The sequence below is a fragment of the Capra hircus genome, chromosome 14, assembly GCF_001704415.2.
Source record: "Capra hircus breed San Clemente chromosome 14, ASM170441v1, whole genome shotgun sequence".
In the NCBI taxonomy this organism is placed as follows: Eukaryota; Metazoa; Chordata; class Mammalia; order Artiodactyla; family Bovidae; genus Capra; species Capra hircus.
The window spans coordinates 65,339,905-65,353,466 of NC_030821.1; the positions used below are offsets into that span (position 1 = coordinate 65,339,905).

The following is a 13,562-nucleotide window of genomic DNA, read 5'->3' on the forward strand; positions in this document are numbered from 1 at the left end:
ACACACATTATTTCACTTAATCATCATGTAGTCATTTAACCATCACAACAACATCGACAACCTTATGAGACATCTTTTATCTCTACTTCACATGTGAGGGATTCCTGATTCCTCCCTCTTCACCCCCTGTTTGATGCATCACCAGACCTTTCTCCCCTTGACTTCTGACACCTCTTCTATTCTTCCTTTCCATTTTACACCCAGAATCCTCTTACTAAAAGGCATGCCTGGCCGTGATTCTGGTCTGCTCAAAAATTCTCGATGGCTTCCCATCCCACGTAAGTAAGATCCAAACTCCTTTCCATGGAAGGTAGCACTCTTCGTCATCTGCTTGTGTTCTGCCAAAATGGGAGTTCATTTTCCTGGGTTTCATTTTTTTCTTCTCTAAGGACTCCACTGACATGAAGTTTTACGATATTGGAAGAAATTCTGATACTAACACAGTAATCTCTTACTAGGTTTAATCTTGTTCAGCGAACAGCACAAGCTTGCACAGCTCTGGCCTTTAATCTTCATAGGAAGTCTGAATTCCTTGTGGCATTAGCTGATTATTCTATTAAATGTTTCGATACAGGTAAGAAGTCCTATTTATTTTTTGAAGCAGAGTGACTTGTAGGTGGAAATACTGCAGGGAGTTGGCCATTCTGTACAGTCTGAGGGGAGGGAGCAGACCCCACAAGACAACTCTCACTTCAGACACTGGCCACAAGTTTGGGGGTCCCAAGGCCATCCTCACATCAGATCACCAGGCTGCAAATTCAGGGTTCCCCACAGCTACCCCCAGGTTTGAGAATTCAGTAGAATGACGCACAGATTTCACTATGCTTATGATTATAGTTTTTTAAAAATAACTTATAGCAAAAGGATACAAATTAAAACCAGCCAAAGGAAGAGACGCATAGGGTGGATTCTGGGAGGCTCCCAAAAGAGATGCTTCCATCATCCCCAAGGACACATTACCCTCCCAGCATCCACACGTGGCCATCTGCACCAAGTCCTGCCTCACCAGGAAATTGACCCAAGCTCTGGAGTTTTTACTGGGACTCATCAGCGTTTGGTTGCCAACTTGGTTGAACTCCATTTCCAGCCTCCTTCTCTCTGGAGGTTGGGCTAATAGTATGAGACCCAAAGCCTCCGCCTTCTTATCACTCACATGGTTGGCCGTTATGGTGTGGCCAGTCCCCACTCTGAGGTTCTCTCCACAGCACAAACCATCTGTTTTGTCCAGGGACCTACCACAGATAACAGAGACACTCCCACCACTGGGGAAATTCCAAGGGTGTAGAGGTTGCTGGACAAAGGCCATGCATACCTCTCTTTGAAGGCCAAATTCCTTACTGCATGTGTACAAGAATAAATACTTTTTAAATTTTGCTTGTGTATTGATATTTTTTGCCATATTACGTTTTTTAATAGAGAACTAAAGAGTTCTATAAACTGAACTTATTATTAAGAAAAATCTCAGCTGCATTGTTTTTTCTTGTTATTAATGTATCAGATACAACATTTAGAAAGATTGTAAACAATAAGAATAGTAATAATAGTGTTGGCTAACACTTATATAGTGTTTACTCCTTGCCAGGTATTGTTCTATGATTTTATACATATTATTAATTTTAATCATAATCGTAACCCACAGAGATGGTTACTGTTGTTATGCCCAGTTTTCAGATGAGGAAACTGAGGCACAGAAATAGATTAACCAGGTTTCCACAGCTTGGTAAGCAGCGGAGCCAGGATTTCTAATCTGGGAGTCTTGCTGCAGGCCCCTGCCCCCAGGCACTGCCACCCTCTCACAGCACTTGCAGGAAGGAAAGGCAGTCGTGCCCAGAGACCATCAGTGCTTTTATATCGGGGGCCCACCTGTCTAATCTGTTTTCTTTGCATATACCTTTTTTATATTTTAACAAATATATGATCATCCTATCTGTATCATTTGGTAGAATCACTTCCTTCCCTTGTGAAAAATTTGTGTGTTTAAAATCAATACTTAATAATTCTACTCTAGAAATGTTTACAATACCACAATTTCTACTATTGTTTGGCCTCACCCTGCAGGCTTGTGGGCTCTTAGTTCCCCAACCAAGAAATTGAACCGGTGCCCCCTGAAGTGGAAGCACGGACTCTTAACTGCTGGGCCACCAGGGAATTCCTAATACCATGACTATTAATGTTTAACCTATTACCTTTTGGTGGATTTGAAACTGTTTTCAGTTTTTGGTATTACAAACACTGCTGATACAGAAGTTCTGATACACTGTCTTTAAACTCACCTGTGGCTGCTTTCCTTGGATTCCATCAGTCTCTTCTCTCATCTTAGTTGTATCTTTCATACCTTCTCCTGTCTTATTGAAACCCCTTGTGACAAAGCCCTTTCCTTAGGTGTTGTCTCCACCTCCCCAGCCCCCCCTTTCTTCACTGCCAAGCCCTGCTTCTCCACCGCGCCCATGCATGGATTCTGACTCTTGCCTCTTCCCCTGCGACCCCCACTCCAAGCTTCTGAGCCTTCTGTCTCCAAGGTCTTTAGTGACCTCTGATCGTATAAATCCTCTTCATACTTTTCGTTTTGTTTCTCCATAGCTTTTAACACTTTAGCTCACTTCAGGAGTATTGGTTTTCTACTGTTAACCTCTCTTGGATCTACTTTTCTGACTTCTTTTCTGGGTTCTTTTGTGATTCCTGGACTTTTGAATGGGGCTTCCCTGGTGGCTCACACGGTAAGGAATCTGCCTGGAAGGCAGAAGACCCACGTTCAATCCCTGGGTTGAGAAGTTCCCCTGGAGAAGGAAATGGCAACCCACTCCAGCTGGGTATTTGACCCAATTAAAAAGAAAAAGTAGAGGAACCCACATAGGTTGTCAACTTTTAATTTTGTTAATTGACATTGGAAAAAACAATATAACTTCATGAAATGGAGTTTTTTTTTTTAACAAACTTAGAAGTATATAATAGATTTAAAGGTAGTATTTTAAATTTAGTTTTGTGAAAAACTCATCATGTTATACTTATTTTTCTCTTCTCACTGAAGGCCAGTGAAAAATTGCCCATTAAGAGACGCCAGACTTCAGACTGGTGTTTGGAAGCCAGTCCTCCCTTCCCAAGAGTTTATCTGTTCCTCTGTCTTCAGTTTGACCTACTTTGTATCTTAACGTTTCCCAGATTTACATCTGGCTTTCTGGCTCTTCTCCCCTGGTGCATCTTTCTGGAGGAACAAACCAAGTCTGACCATAAAACTGTAACATGCCTGTCATAGGAAACTTGGAAACACAGAAAAATGCAAAGAGAAAATAAAAATCACTACAATTTTACTACCCATTGATAATTATCGTGGAGAGTTTTTGATGTTTTCAGACTTTTTTCCTCTGCCTGTGTGTCACACGTGCAGACACAAACACACCGAATCAGTTTTTAGAAATCAAATCTGTCATCTCTTCCGGCACTGCTAAGTCTGATCCCCCTCGTGTATTTATGTCACATAGCAGAGTCACCTCCTGTTTATGTAACTAAACCGGAGCCACTGAATCACTGAGTCCTTTGATTTTTTCCCTTTGTAGCTGTTGAGTTGGTTCCTTTCCCCATTGCCACATGCTTAGTAGAGATCCTTCTCATCTCCTGCCTGGATTATTACAGCAACAGATTAACTAGTCATTTTGTGACCTCTTCCTCCTCTCCAGTATATTCACCATGTCTTCAAAGTACTCTTTCTGAAGCAGCCCAGATACGATATTCTTACATATAAAACTATTTCAAGAGAAAGCCCAGGCTTCTGTCATGTCATGTTCAAGACGGTTCTTAAACCCCCTTTCAGCCTCATCTCCTCCTGCCCCCCTGATAATCCACGTAACTACCATGTCCCCTGGCGCACTTCATCAGCCAGTCAGAGGCTTCCGTTCTTTTCAGATGTTAATGGAGCTGCAGGGACCTCATGTGATCCCTGGCCATCAGTTGAATCTGTTCTTGGATGAAATACCAGGTTTGACCTGTATGACTGTTTGCCTTTTTCCCTCAGTCACCAAGGAGCTGGTTAGCTGGATGAGAGGGCATGAATCATCGGTGTTTTCGATCTCTGTGCACGGATCGGGGAGATACGCCATCACCACCTCCTCTGATACAGCACAGCTCTGGGACTTGGATACCTTCCAGAGAAAAAGAAAGCTGAATATTCTCCAGTCTGTGGGAATACAGAAGGTCAGTGGACGGAGCGCGTCTTGGTCTGTGGTGCTTCCCGGGCTAGTTTCTGGATCAGCTGGATATGGATGTTAAAAGTAATGTTTCACTTTGTCTCAGTTATGTCAGCAAAAGCAAAACTGGTTTATTATTTATAGTATGTAACTTCAACTTTAGTTAGGTGATAGTTTTTACTTAGCTGATTGATTTTGTTTTATTTCTTAACCCAGTTATGAAAAAGTCTAAATGTATAGAAGATTTGTAAGAATTTCACAAGGAACACATGTACATCACCGCCTAGATCCTACTGTACCATACCGTACTTTGTTGCTGTTTAGTTGCTAAGTTGTGTCCAACTCTTTGTGACCATATGGACTGTAGCCCGCCAGGCTCCTCTGTCCATGGGATTCTCCAGGCAGGAATACTGGAGTGGGTTGCCATTTCCTCCTCCAGGGGATCTTCCTGTGTCTCCTGCATTGGAAGGTGAATTCTTTACTGGTAAGCCACCTGGGAAGCCCATACCGTACTTACTGTATTATGGATCTATGCATCTGTCTGTCCCTTCGTTTATTAACTCACTTTTTTTTTTAAGTAAATTTCAGACATCAGTACACTTGCTCATCAGTGCTTCAGCCTGCATTTAAATTGGGTTTAGTATTTGTTGATGTAAACTCTTGTTTTTAATGCATGTCTTAAGCATTCATTTGTTAAATTTTGATAAATGCATATATATTTGTAGTGTGCAAACCTATTGTTACCACCGGAGAAGGCAATGGCACCCCACTCCAGTACCCTTGCTTAAAAAAATCCCATGGATGGAGAAGCCTGATAGGCTGCAGTCCGTGGGGTTGCTAAGAGTCGGACACAACTGAGCGACTTCACTTTCACTTTTCACTTTCATGCATTGGAGAAGGAAATGGCAACCCACTCCAGTGTTCTTGCCTGGAGAATCCCAGGGCTGGAGGAACCTGGTGGGCTGCTGCCTATGGGGTCGCACAGAGTCAGACACAACTGAAGTGACTTAGCATAGCATTGTTACTACCATCCCAGAAAGTTCCATCATATCCCTTCCCAGATAATCATTCCTCTGATGTTTTTCTACTGTGGGTTAGTTTTATCTGTTCTAAAATTTCACAGAAGTAGAGCTTTTCAGTAATAGTGTGTGTAAAGCTTTTTTCATTCAGCATCATGTTTTTGAGATTCATCCTTGCTGTTTTATATATCAGTAGTTTGTACCTTTCTATTGCTTATCAGTATTCCATTGTACACATGTATCACTTTTTAAAAATCCATTTCTTGTGTTTTTAAGGTTTGGTTTTGTTTGCTATTTGATTAGCTAAATGCTGTTTTCAGGATTGCATCTCCCATTTAATTGTTTTGCTTCAGGTTATATTATACCTGCAGTATTGCTTTTAATTTCTTGGTTATTAGCATGAACAACTAGCAGTTCATGTCAACCAAAATCTTATTTTGTAGTCTCTACAAAAATCCCAGGGTTCTTAATCATTTAGAAAAGATATAAGTTATAGCCAGCTGACTCATCAGGAATTTAGGTCAAATGCCTTAGTAGGTTTTTTCTTCAGTTGCTTTAATACTTAAATTATTTTAAAGTCTAAGAAAGAGAACACTGAGAGTTGAAGCCACAATGGAAACAGTCATGAAACAATGACACAAAAACCATCTGCTATTTTCACCATGAAACTAGAATAGTGCACACTGAATAGCTGCCATATTAACCTTGGCTTGGTCGTTCAGACAGTTTAGTTTAAAAAAACAGGATTCCAAATCTTAGTGATAAAATAAATGTATTAAAGGTAAATACAGTATGCAGTAGACAGATAAGTATATTGTTCTAAAATAATAGAATATCATAGTCTGTCTTTAAGTTACCAGCAAGCTCTTCCTCAAAAGACTAGATGGTAAACATCTTTGGCTTTGCTGGCAAAGAGCAAAATTGAGGATATGTGTGTACTTTCATAACCACCTGAAATGACAGAATTTTAAAACATAAAACTCATTCTCCTGGGCCGTACGAGAACTGGAGATGAGTCAGATGGTTGTCACTCCTGGCTTATTCTGTAGAAAACAGGAAGTAATTGTAAACTAAACTTAGAGCAAAACTTTAGTTCTTATCAGGTTTTTATTAAGCTTATATTTTTACTGTGGTTTTTCACTTTTAAACTTTTATTGGGATATATTTGATTTACCATGTTGTGTCACTTTCAGATGTATAGTAAAGTCGATTAGTTATACATATACACGTGTCCACTCTTTAGATTCTTTTTTTTTTTTTATTTATGTATTTGTCTGCCCCAGGTCTTAGTTGAGGTACACAGAATCTTCCTTGTGGCACGCAGACTCTGGCTTGTGGCATGTGGGCTCAGGTTGTGCATGGGCTCAGTAACTGTGCGTGGGCTTAGTTTCCAGGTGGGATTTTAGTCCCTTGACTAGGGATTGAACCTTCGTCCCCTGTGTTGCAAGGCAGATGCTTAACCACCGGAAGACCACAAATCCCCTTCTAGGTCTTTTCCCATATAAGCCATTACAGAGTATTGAGTAGAATTCCCTGTGCTATGCAGTAGATTCTTTTTAGATCTGTTTCACCTACAGTAGTGTGCAGACGCCAGTCTCAGTCTCTCGTTTATCCTCCCCCCTTTTATCCCCTGGTAACCATAACCATAAAGAAAGCTGAGCGCCGAAGAATTGACGCTTTTGAACTGTGGTGTGGGAGAAGACTCTGGAGAGTCCCTCAGACTGCGAGGAGATCCAATCAGAAAGGAGGTCAGTCCTTAGTGTTCATTGGAAGGACTGATGCTGAAGCTGAAACTCCAATACTTTGGCCACCTGATGCAAAGAACTGACTCACTGGAAAAGACCCTGATGCCAAGAAAGATTGAAGGCGGGAGGAGAAGAGGACAACAGAGGATGAGATGGTTGGATGGCATCACCGACTCAACGGACATGAGTTTGAGTAAACTCTGGGAGTTGGTGATGGGCAGGGAAGCCTGGTATTCTGCAGTCCATGGGGTCGCAAAGAGTCAGACACAACTGAGTGACTGAACCAAACTGAACTGAACCATAAGTTTGTTTTCTACATCTGTGACTCTACGTCTGTTTTATAACTAAGTTCATTTGTACCGTTTTTTTTTAGATTCCACATTTAAGTGATGATATTTGTCTTTCTGTGTCTGACTTCACTCAGTATGACAATCTCTAGATCCATCCACTTGCTGCGGATGGCATTGTTTTGTTCTTTTTTATGGCTAAGTCTGCTTTTATATTTTAAATACAAATTTTGTGGGGTTTTTTTCCCATTGATGACACATGGTAACACATGATGATATGGGTTTCATTTATGATGGCTCTTTTAATCTAAAATGGTCTCCCACCTTTTCTCTTTTATTCCCATAACATTAATTTTCTTTTTTTTTTTAAAAAAACCAGGCCAGTTAGTTGTGTTGGAAAATGCCACACATTCTGGATTTGTGTTACTGTCTCCTCATTGCATCATTTAACTTGTTTTCTCACCTGATATCTTGTACGTTCAGTTCAGTCACTCAATTGTGTTTGACCCTTTGCGACCCCATGGACTGCAGGGCACCAGGCTTCACTGTCCATCACCAACTCCACCTGGAGCTTGCTCAGGCTCATGTCCATCAAGTTGGTGATGCCATCCAACCATCTCATCCTCTGTCCTCCCCTTCTTCTCTCGCCTTCAATCTTTCTCAGCATCAGGGTCTTTTCCAGTGAGTCAGTTCTTCGCATCAGTGGCCAAAGTATTGGAGTTTCAGCTTCAGCATCAGTCCTTCCAATGAATATTCAGGGCTGATTTCCTTTAGGATTGACTGGTTTGATATCCTTGCAATCCGAGGGACTCTCAAGAGTCTTCTCCAACACCACAATTGAAAAGCATCAATTCTTTGGTGCTTAGATTTCTTTATGGTCCAACTCTAACATCCATAGATGACTACTGGAAAAACCGTAGCTTTGACTAACGAACCTTTGTTGCAAAGTAACAGCCGATGCTACTGATTTCTTGTAAACTTGAATTTAAGCCTAAAGTCTTGAGTAGATTCACATGAATCATTTTTGACAAGCTATTCACCTTGTGTGTAAGATGGAAATAATAATAGTGCTTACCTCAGGGTTGGTTTCGGGACTGAGTATGATAATCTATGCAAAGCCCTTAGCACGAAGCTTGTGCATAGCAAGTGTTTAGTACAAGTTAGCTGCAGCTGCTGTTCTTTCTATATTGCTGTTATTTTTGTTATCTATTATCCAGCTTTATAGGATTATTTCAGTGCAATTAGGTATCTTCTAAAAAGCTATAAGGTAACGGTATTCTTTTTCTTGTGAACTATATTAAATAGATGCATAATCCCTTATTAGCAACTCAAAAACCCAGATGTTTTTTAATAACTCATTTGGTGGCAGAATCTGATTGGAATTCATCTGGCAGCAAAATCTGAACTAAGTTGACATGAGGCTGAATTATTAATATATTTGACTATGGGGTGCTGCTCCAAGTCACTGAGAGTTCTACATAATATTATAGATTATGCATTGTATTGGGCTTCCCTGGTGGCTCAGATGGTAAAGAATCTGCTTGCAATGAGGGAGACCCAGGTTTGATCCCTTTCTCAGATCAGTTCTGAATTCTGGAACACATCTTCCCTAAAGGTTTCGGATTAGAAACTATCAGTCAGTATCAGACTTTGACTTCAAAATGTTTTTAAAGAAATTACTGCTCCATCTGCTTTCCACTGATTTTTCTACCTAGCAGTAGCAGTAATTGATAGCAATGCCACAGGTGGCTCGGTGTTAAAGAATCAACCTGCAGTGCAGGAGACGCAAGGAGACTTGGGTTCAAGCCCTGGATCAGGAAGATCCCCTGGAGGGGGAAATGGCAATCCACTCCAGTATTCTTGCCTGGAAAATCCCTTGGACAGAGGAGCCTGGCAGGCTACGGTCCATAGCATCACAAAGAGTCCAGCACAGCTAAACAGCAGCAGTAATAGATACCAGTTGTTGAGTCCTTATTATATACTTGGGCTTCCCTGGTGGCTCAGAGGTTAAAGCGTCTGCCTGCAATGCAGGAGACCTGGGTTCGATCCCTGGGTCGGGAAGATCCCCTGGAGAAGGAAATGGCAACCCACTCCAGTACTCTCGCCTGGAGAATCCCATGGACAGAGGAGCTTGGTGGGCTACAGTCCACGGGGTCGCAAAGAGTCAGACACGACTGAGCGACTTCACTTTACTGTTATATACTTAACACTTTGTTTTGTTATTTTTAAGCTTAAATAAAGGTGGATACAATTATCCCCATTTTACAGTTGGGGAAACTGCACTTCAGAAATATTGAGTAATGTGCCCAGTGTCACGTAGCTTATGAAAAAGGTACAGTTCTGAGCTGAAGCTTGGTTTTCTCTGAAGTGGCTCCATTATGCTCTCAGGTGAACCAATTACATTTCTTCGAATTAGAATATTTTGATTCTTTTGTTGATACTAGGAGGTAGGACACTTAACTCTGTTAGCTAGAGATTTTGGAATAAATCCTGAGATTTCTGTTTACTGTGGTTCAGTATGAATCAGACAAGGTTTTGTGATGATGGCATCAGAGAACATTTAATAAGTGTCATAAGCTTAGTCTATATACGAATGGGCACTCACTAAATTTTTGCCAAATTGTACATTTCACTGTTAACTTTCTCTAACTACTATCCTGAACTCTTTCAACTTTGAAAAGAATTCATGTACCTCTCAAAAGTGAATTGGGAAGCCTAGGATTTTCATGTTTTGTAAGGAAAAGGTGCAGCCAACCTTCAAAAAGTATATTTTGTTAGTACTCTTGAAGCTTTTTCTAAGCATTTTGTGTTTGTCAGGAGATGACACTATCTAAATAATGACATGATTCATTAGGAACAATTTTATAATCATTAAAATCTGGCAATTAAAATTACAAATCTAGTAATGAATAATCATGTAGGCAATAATCTATCACAGCTATTCCTCAAAATAGCAGCTGATGCTCATTAACTTTAAGCTTTTGCTTCTCCCAGTAGGAATAAACTTTATTACTTTTCTAGAAAAATACTGCTAATTATAATAAAAATTTCAAGACACTTTCTCTGACATCGGATTGGAAACCGTTTTCATGCATCCATTATAGATTGTAATGTATTCACTGACAGTTCTTTCTGTACGACCTTCATATTACAAATCTTCTTAATATAATGGAACTGTTGGCAAAAGACCTACCAGATTGTCTTTGATAAAGTGAGCCTAGGACAAAAGTGAGGAGGAGCTGGATCAGGCAAGGGGCTCGGCATCTGATGTAGTTGAGCTAGCTTCTTTTAGAGTCTTACAGCTGTAGTCCTTAGTAGATTGTTCTAACTAACCAGTATGTTCCATAGTACATTTTGTGTGCACATATGTATGTTTTCTAGCACTATTATCAGAAAAGAGATAATGTATTATATATAATATATGTAAATATATATGTTTACAATGCTCTAAAATTTTTATAGTAATGTTTTTAACTATTAGAATCATTGCCTAACTATATGTATACAATAGCTGCATGACAATAATACAGATTAGTTGCAAGGCTGCCATATTTCATGTGGATGCTTTATTGACCCATTGTTTTTGTAACACTGGGGAAAGCCATGGTAGATGCAGTGTTGATCCTGCTTTTTCTCTGGACATCTCTCTCACTGCTGTGATGATGGTTACATCTAGATTCTGAATACTCAGAGACACTCTAGTCCAGTGTTAGAGATGCTGAACACTTCATCCCCAAAGAATGTATTGATAGCACTCCCTCTGACACCAGTAAAATTGTGAAGGTGTCAGGATAAAAGGAAACAAATCCTTAAAGGTGCTCTGCCTCCTCTACGAGTCCCTGCCCCTCTCTTTCCAACACAAAAACAGTCATATGTTTTAAAAATAATAAAGCTTGTAAAGACACAGTAGTAGACATAAGAAGATGTGTTCAAATATAAAGTGTTATAGTCAGTTCTGATGTGGTTAAGAAGGCCAATCTGGATGGAACCAAAGAACAAATACCTAGAACTCGACATAAACTGTTAAAGGTGAAGATGCATATACTATACAACTTAGTAAGAAAAAGGTTTATTCATTCATTTATTCAACAAAAAACTGTTGCGCACCTTTACTAAATTCTAATCATTGCGCTTGCTACTGACCACACAAGAATAAGCAGGATAGACAAGACTCGGTTCTGCCCGCTCAGAACCAACCAAGTATCTTCAGCTGTGAAGGATGTTGCGTCTCTTGCTCAGTTTTGTCCACAGTGTTTGGGGTTCCATGCATAGGGTGTCAGGGTAGATTTCCTGTGGGCAGACGACTGTATAAAGAAATTATAATTCTTCTGTGGTTCAGAGGAATAAAATAGAAGATCAAAGCTGTATTGAGGGAAGAATAAATAGCTAGAGCTGTAACTATTAGCTGTTTGCAGGAATTTATTTTGAGGAGATAGCTACGAATGCTTGTCCTTAGGGTATTGAATTTTTTTCATGTTCTTTGCTTCCTTTCCTACCTCCCTCTGCATGTTTTACACAGATGGCACACAAAGTTCTGTTTGAGGCCATTGAAACTTATGAGAAAATATTGGTCAGTTTTAATAAAAATGTTATATTATTGAAGTAAGCATTGCTTACTGCTTATGTAATAGAGAAATAGAAATTATGAGAATAAAATGATATTTTCAGCTTTTCTACCAATTTCAGTCTCAATTGTGCATTAAATAAATTGAATCACTAATAAAATATGAGAATCTCTAATAAAATATAAAATCTCTAACATGTATTTTCAAGATTTTATTTTGCAAATAATGCTTAGCAAACATTTATAGACATTTATCTTAAAGCATTTTGCTGGGTTTTTTCTCAAAGAATTTACCCTTAGAAGCAGATTGGTTATTCAGAAGAAATATAAGACTGTTGAGATATATACAGTATCTTTACTTAGTTTTTACTACCAGCAGGAGTGTATCACAGTTCCTTTTCTATAGTTTCACCAACATTTAATATTTTTAACACTTGGTTGTTAGCATTTAATACTGTATATTAATATATAACTTATAAATATACTATGTATATTTTGTTTATATGTATGGTTTGTGTTTTGTATAGTTCGTGCATTATTTTAAAGTAAATTTGATACACATAAAATGGTATCTTATTTTCATCTGAATCTTTTATAAGGTTAAATATTTAAGAATTGTTATTATTTTATGAATAAACTTGTCATTATAGTCACCTATTTTTTGTTTAAAGGAGTTTACCTTTTCTTTTGATTTATAATAGTATATAAAATATCAGTTTTATCCCCTGGCATGTATTGTAAATGTATTTTCTCCAGTTTAAGAAAAAATAATTTTAAGAAAGAATTAACTACTTATAAATTTTAAACTTAAAGAGGGTTAAATGATCCTTATATAAACAATAACTTTTTTTCTCCCTTTTTAGGTTTTCTTTTTACCATTAAGTAATACCATCCTCAGCTGTTTTAAAGATAATTCCATCTTCGCCTGGGAATGTGATACTCTTGTTTGCAAATATCAATTGCCAGCTCCACCTGAAAGCTCTAATATATTATACAAAGTGTTTGCTGTGACCAGGTAATGTTCACTTTGAGACACTGAGGATTTTTATGAAATTTAATTTCCAGTGAAATTTTATAAATTTTCATTCAGTATTTTATTGTCATACGAGCAAAAGTTTCCTTTAAGATATGATCTGAGATATGGTATTAAATTTTTTACTTGTTGTACACAAAAATATAAAAAGTATATGAAATCCTAAGGCTGGTATTCTCATTAGCTATAAAAAGCATCAACTAATAGCCACTCCTATCTTGTCTATAATTCTGCCTGTATTTAGTCACATACAACTCTTTGCGATCCCATAAACTGTCCTCCAGTCTCCTCTGTCCATGGGGTTTTCCTTGCAGGAACACTGGAGTAGATTGCCATTTCCCCCTCCAGGGGATCGTCCCAACCCAGGGATCAAGCCTGTGTCTCCTGCCCTGGCAGGCAGATTCTTTACCATTGGTAACTGTCTACTACTTCTGTACTATGTCGTTGTAAAGCAAAGCCCAAGCGTATCATTTCATGCATAAATATTTCAGCGTGTATCCCTAAAGGATAGGACCCTTTTTGAAACACAGCTGTGGTACTATCGTTACACCTTTACACATTCATAATACTATATCTAATTATTATTCATAGTTCACGATTGGTCTAATAATCATTTTTGTGGTTGGTTCAAGTTAGGAACAAAATACGGTTCACACGTGGCCTTGGTTGATACATCTCTCTTTATATTTTCTTTGCAGTTAACTTGTTAAAGAACTGGTCATTTGTCCTGAAG

The 13,562-nt window shown here is 38.9% G+C and overlaps 1 protein-coding gene across 2 annotated transcripts in view; it reads left to right on the forward strand.

Moving 5' to 3' along the window:
* The window catches only part of TBC1D31 (TBC1 domain family member 31), a 62,680-nt gene that overhangs the window by 8,426 nt on the left and 40,692 nt on the right, over positions 1-13,562 (forward strand). For both annotated transcript variants that reach the window (XM_005688869.3, XM_018058533.1), the window contains exons 3-5: positions 459-574; positions 4,010-4,188; positions 12,660-12,811. In XM_005688869.3, coding sequence (XP_005688926.3) covers positions 459-574; positions 4,010-4,188; positions 12,660-12,811 — 447 coding nt within the window. The remainder of the gene's footprint in view (positions 1-458; positions 575-4,009; positions 4,189-12,659; positions 12,812-13,562) is intronic.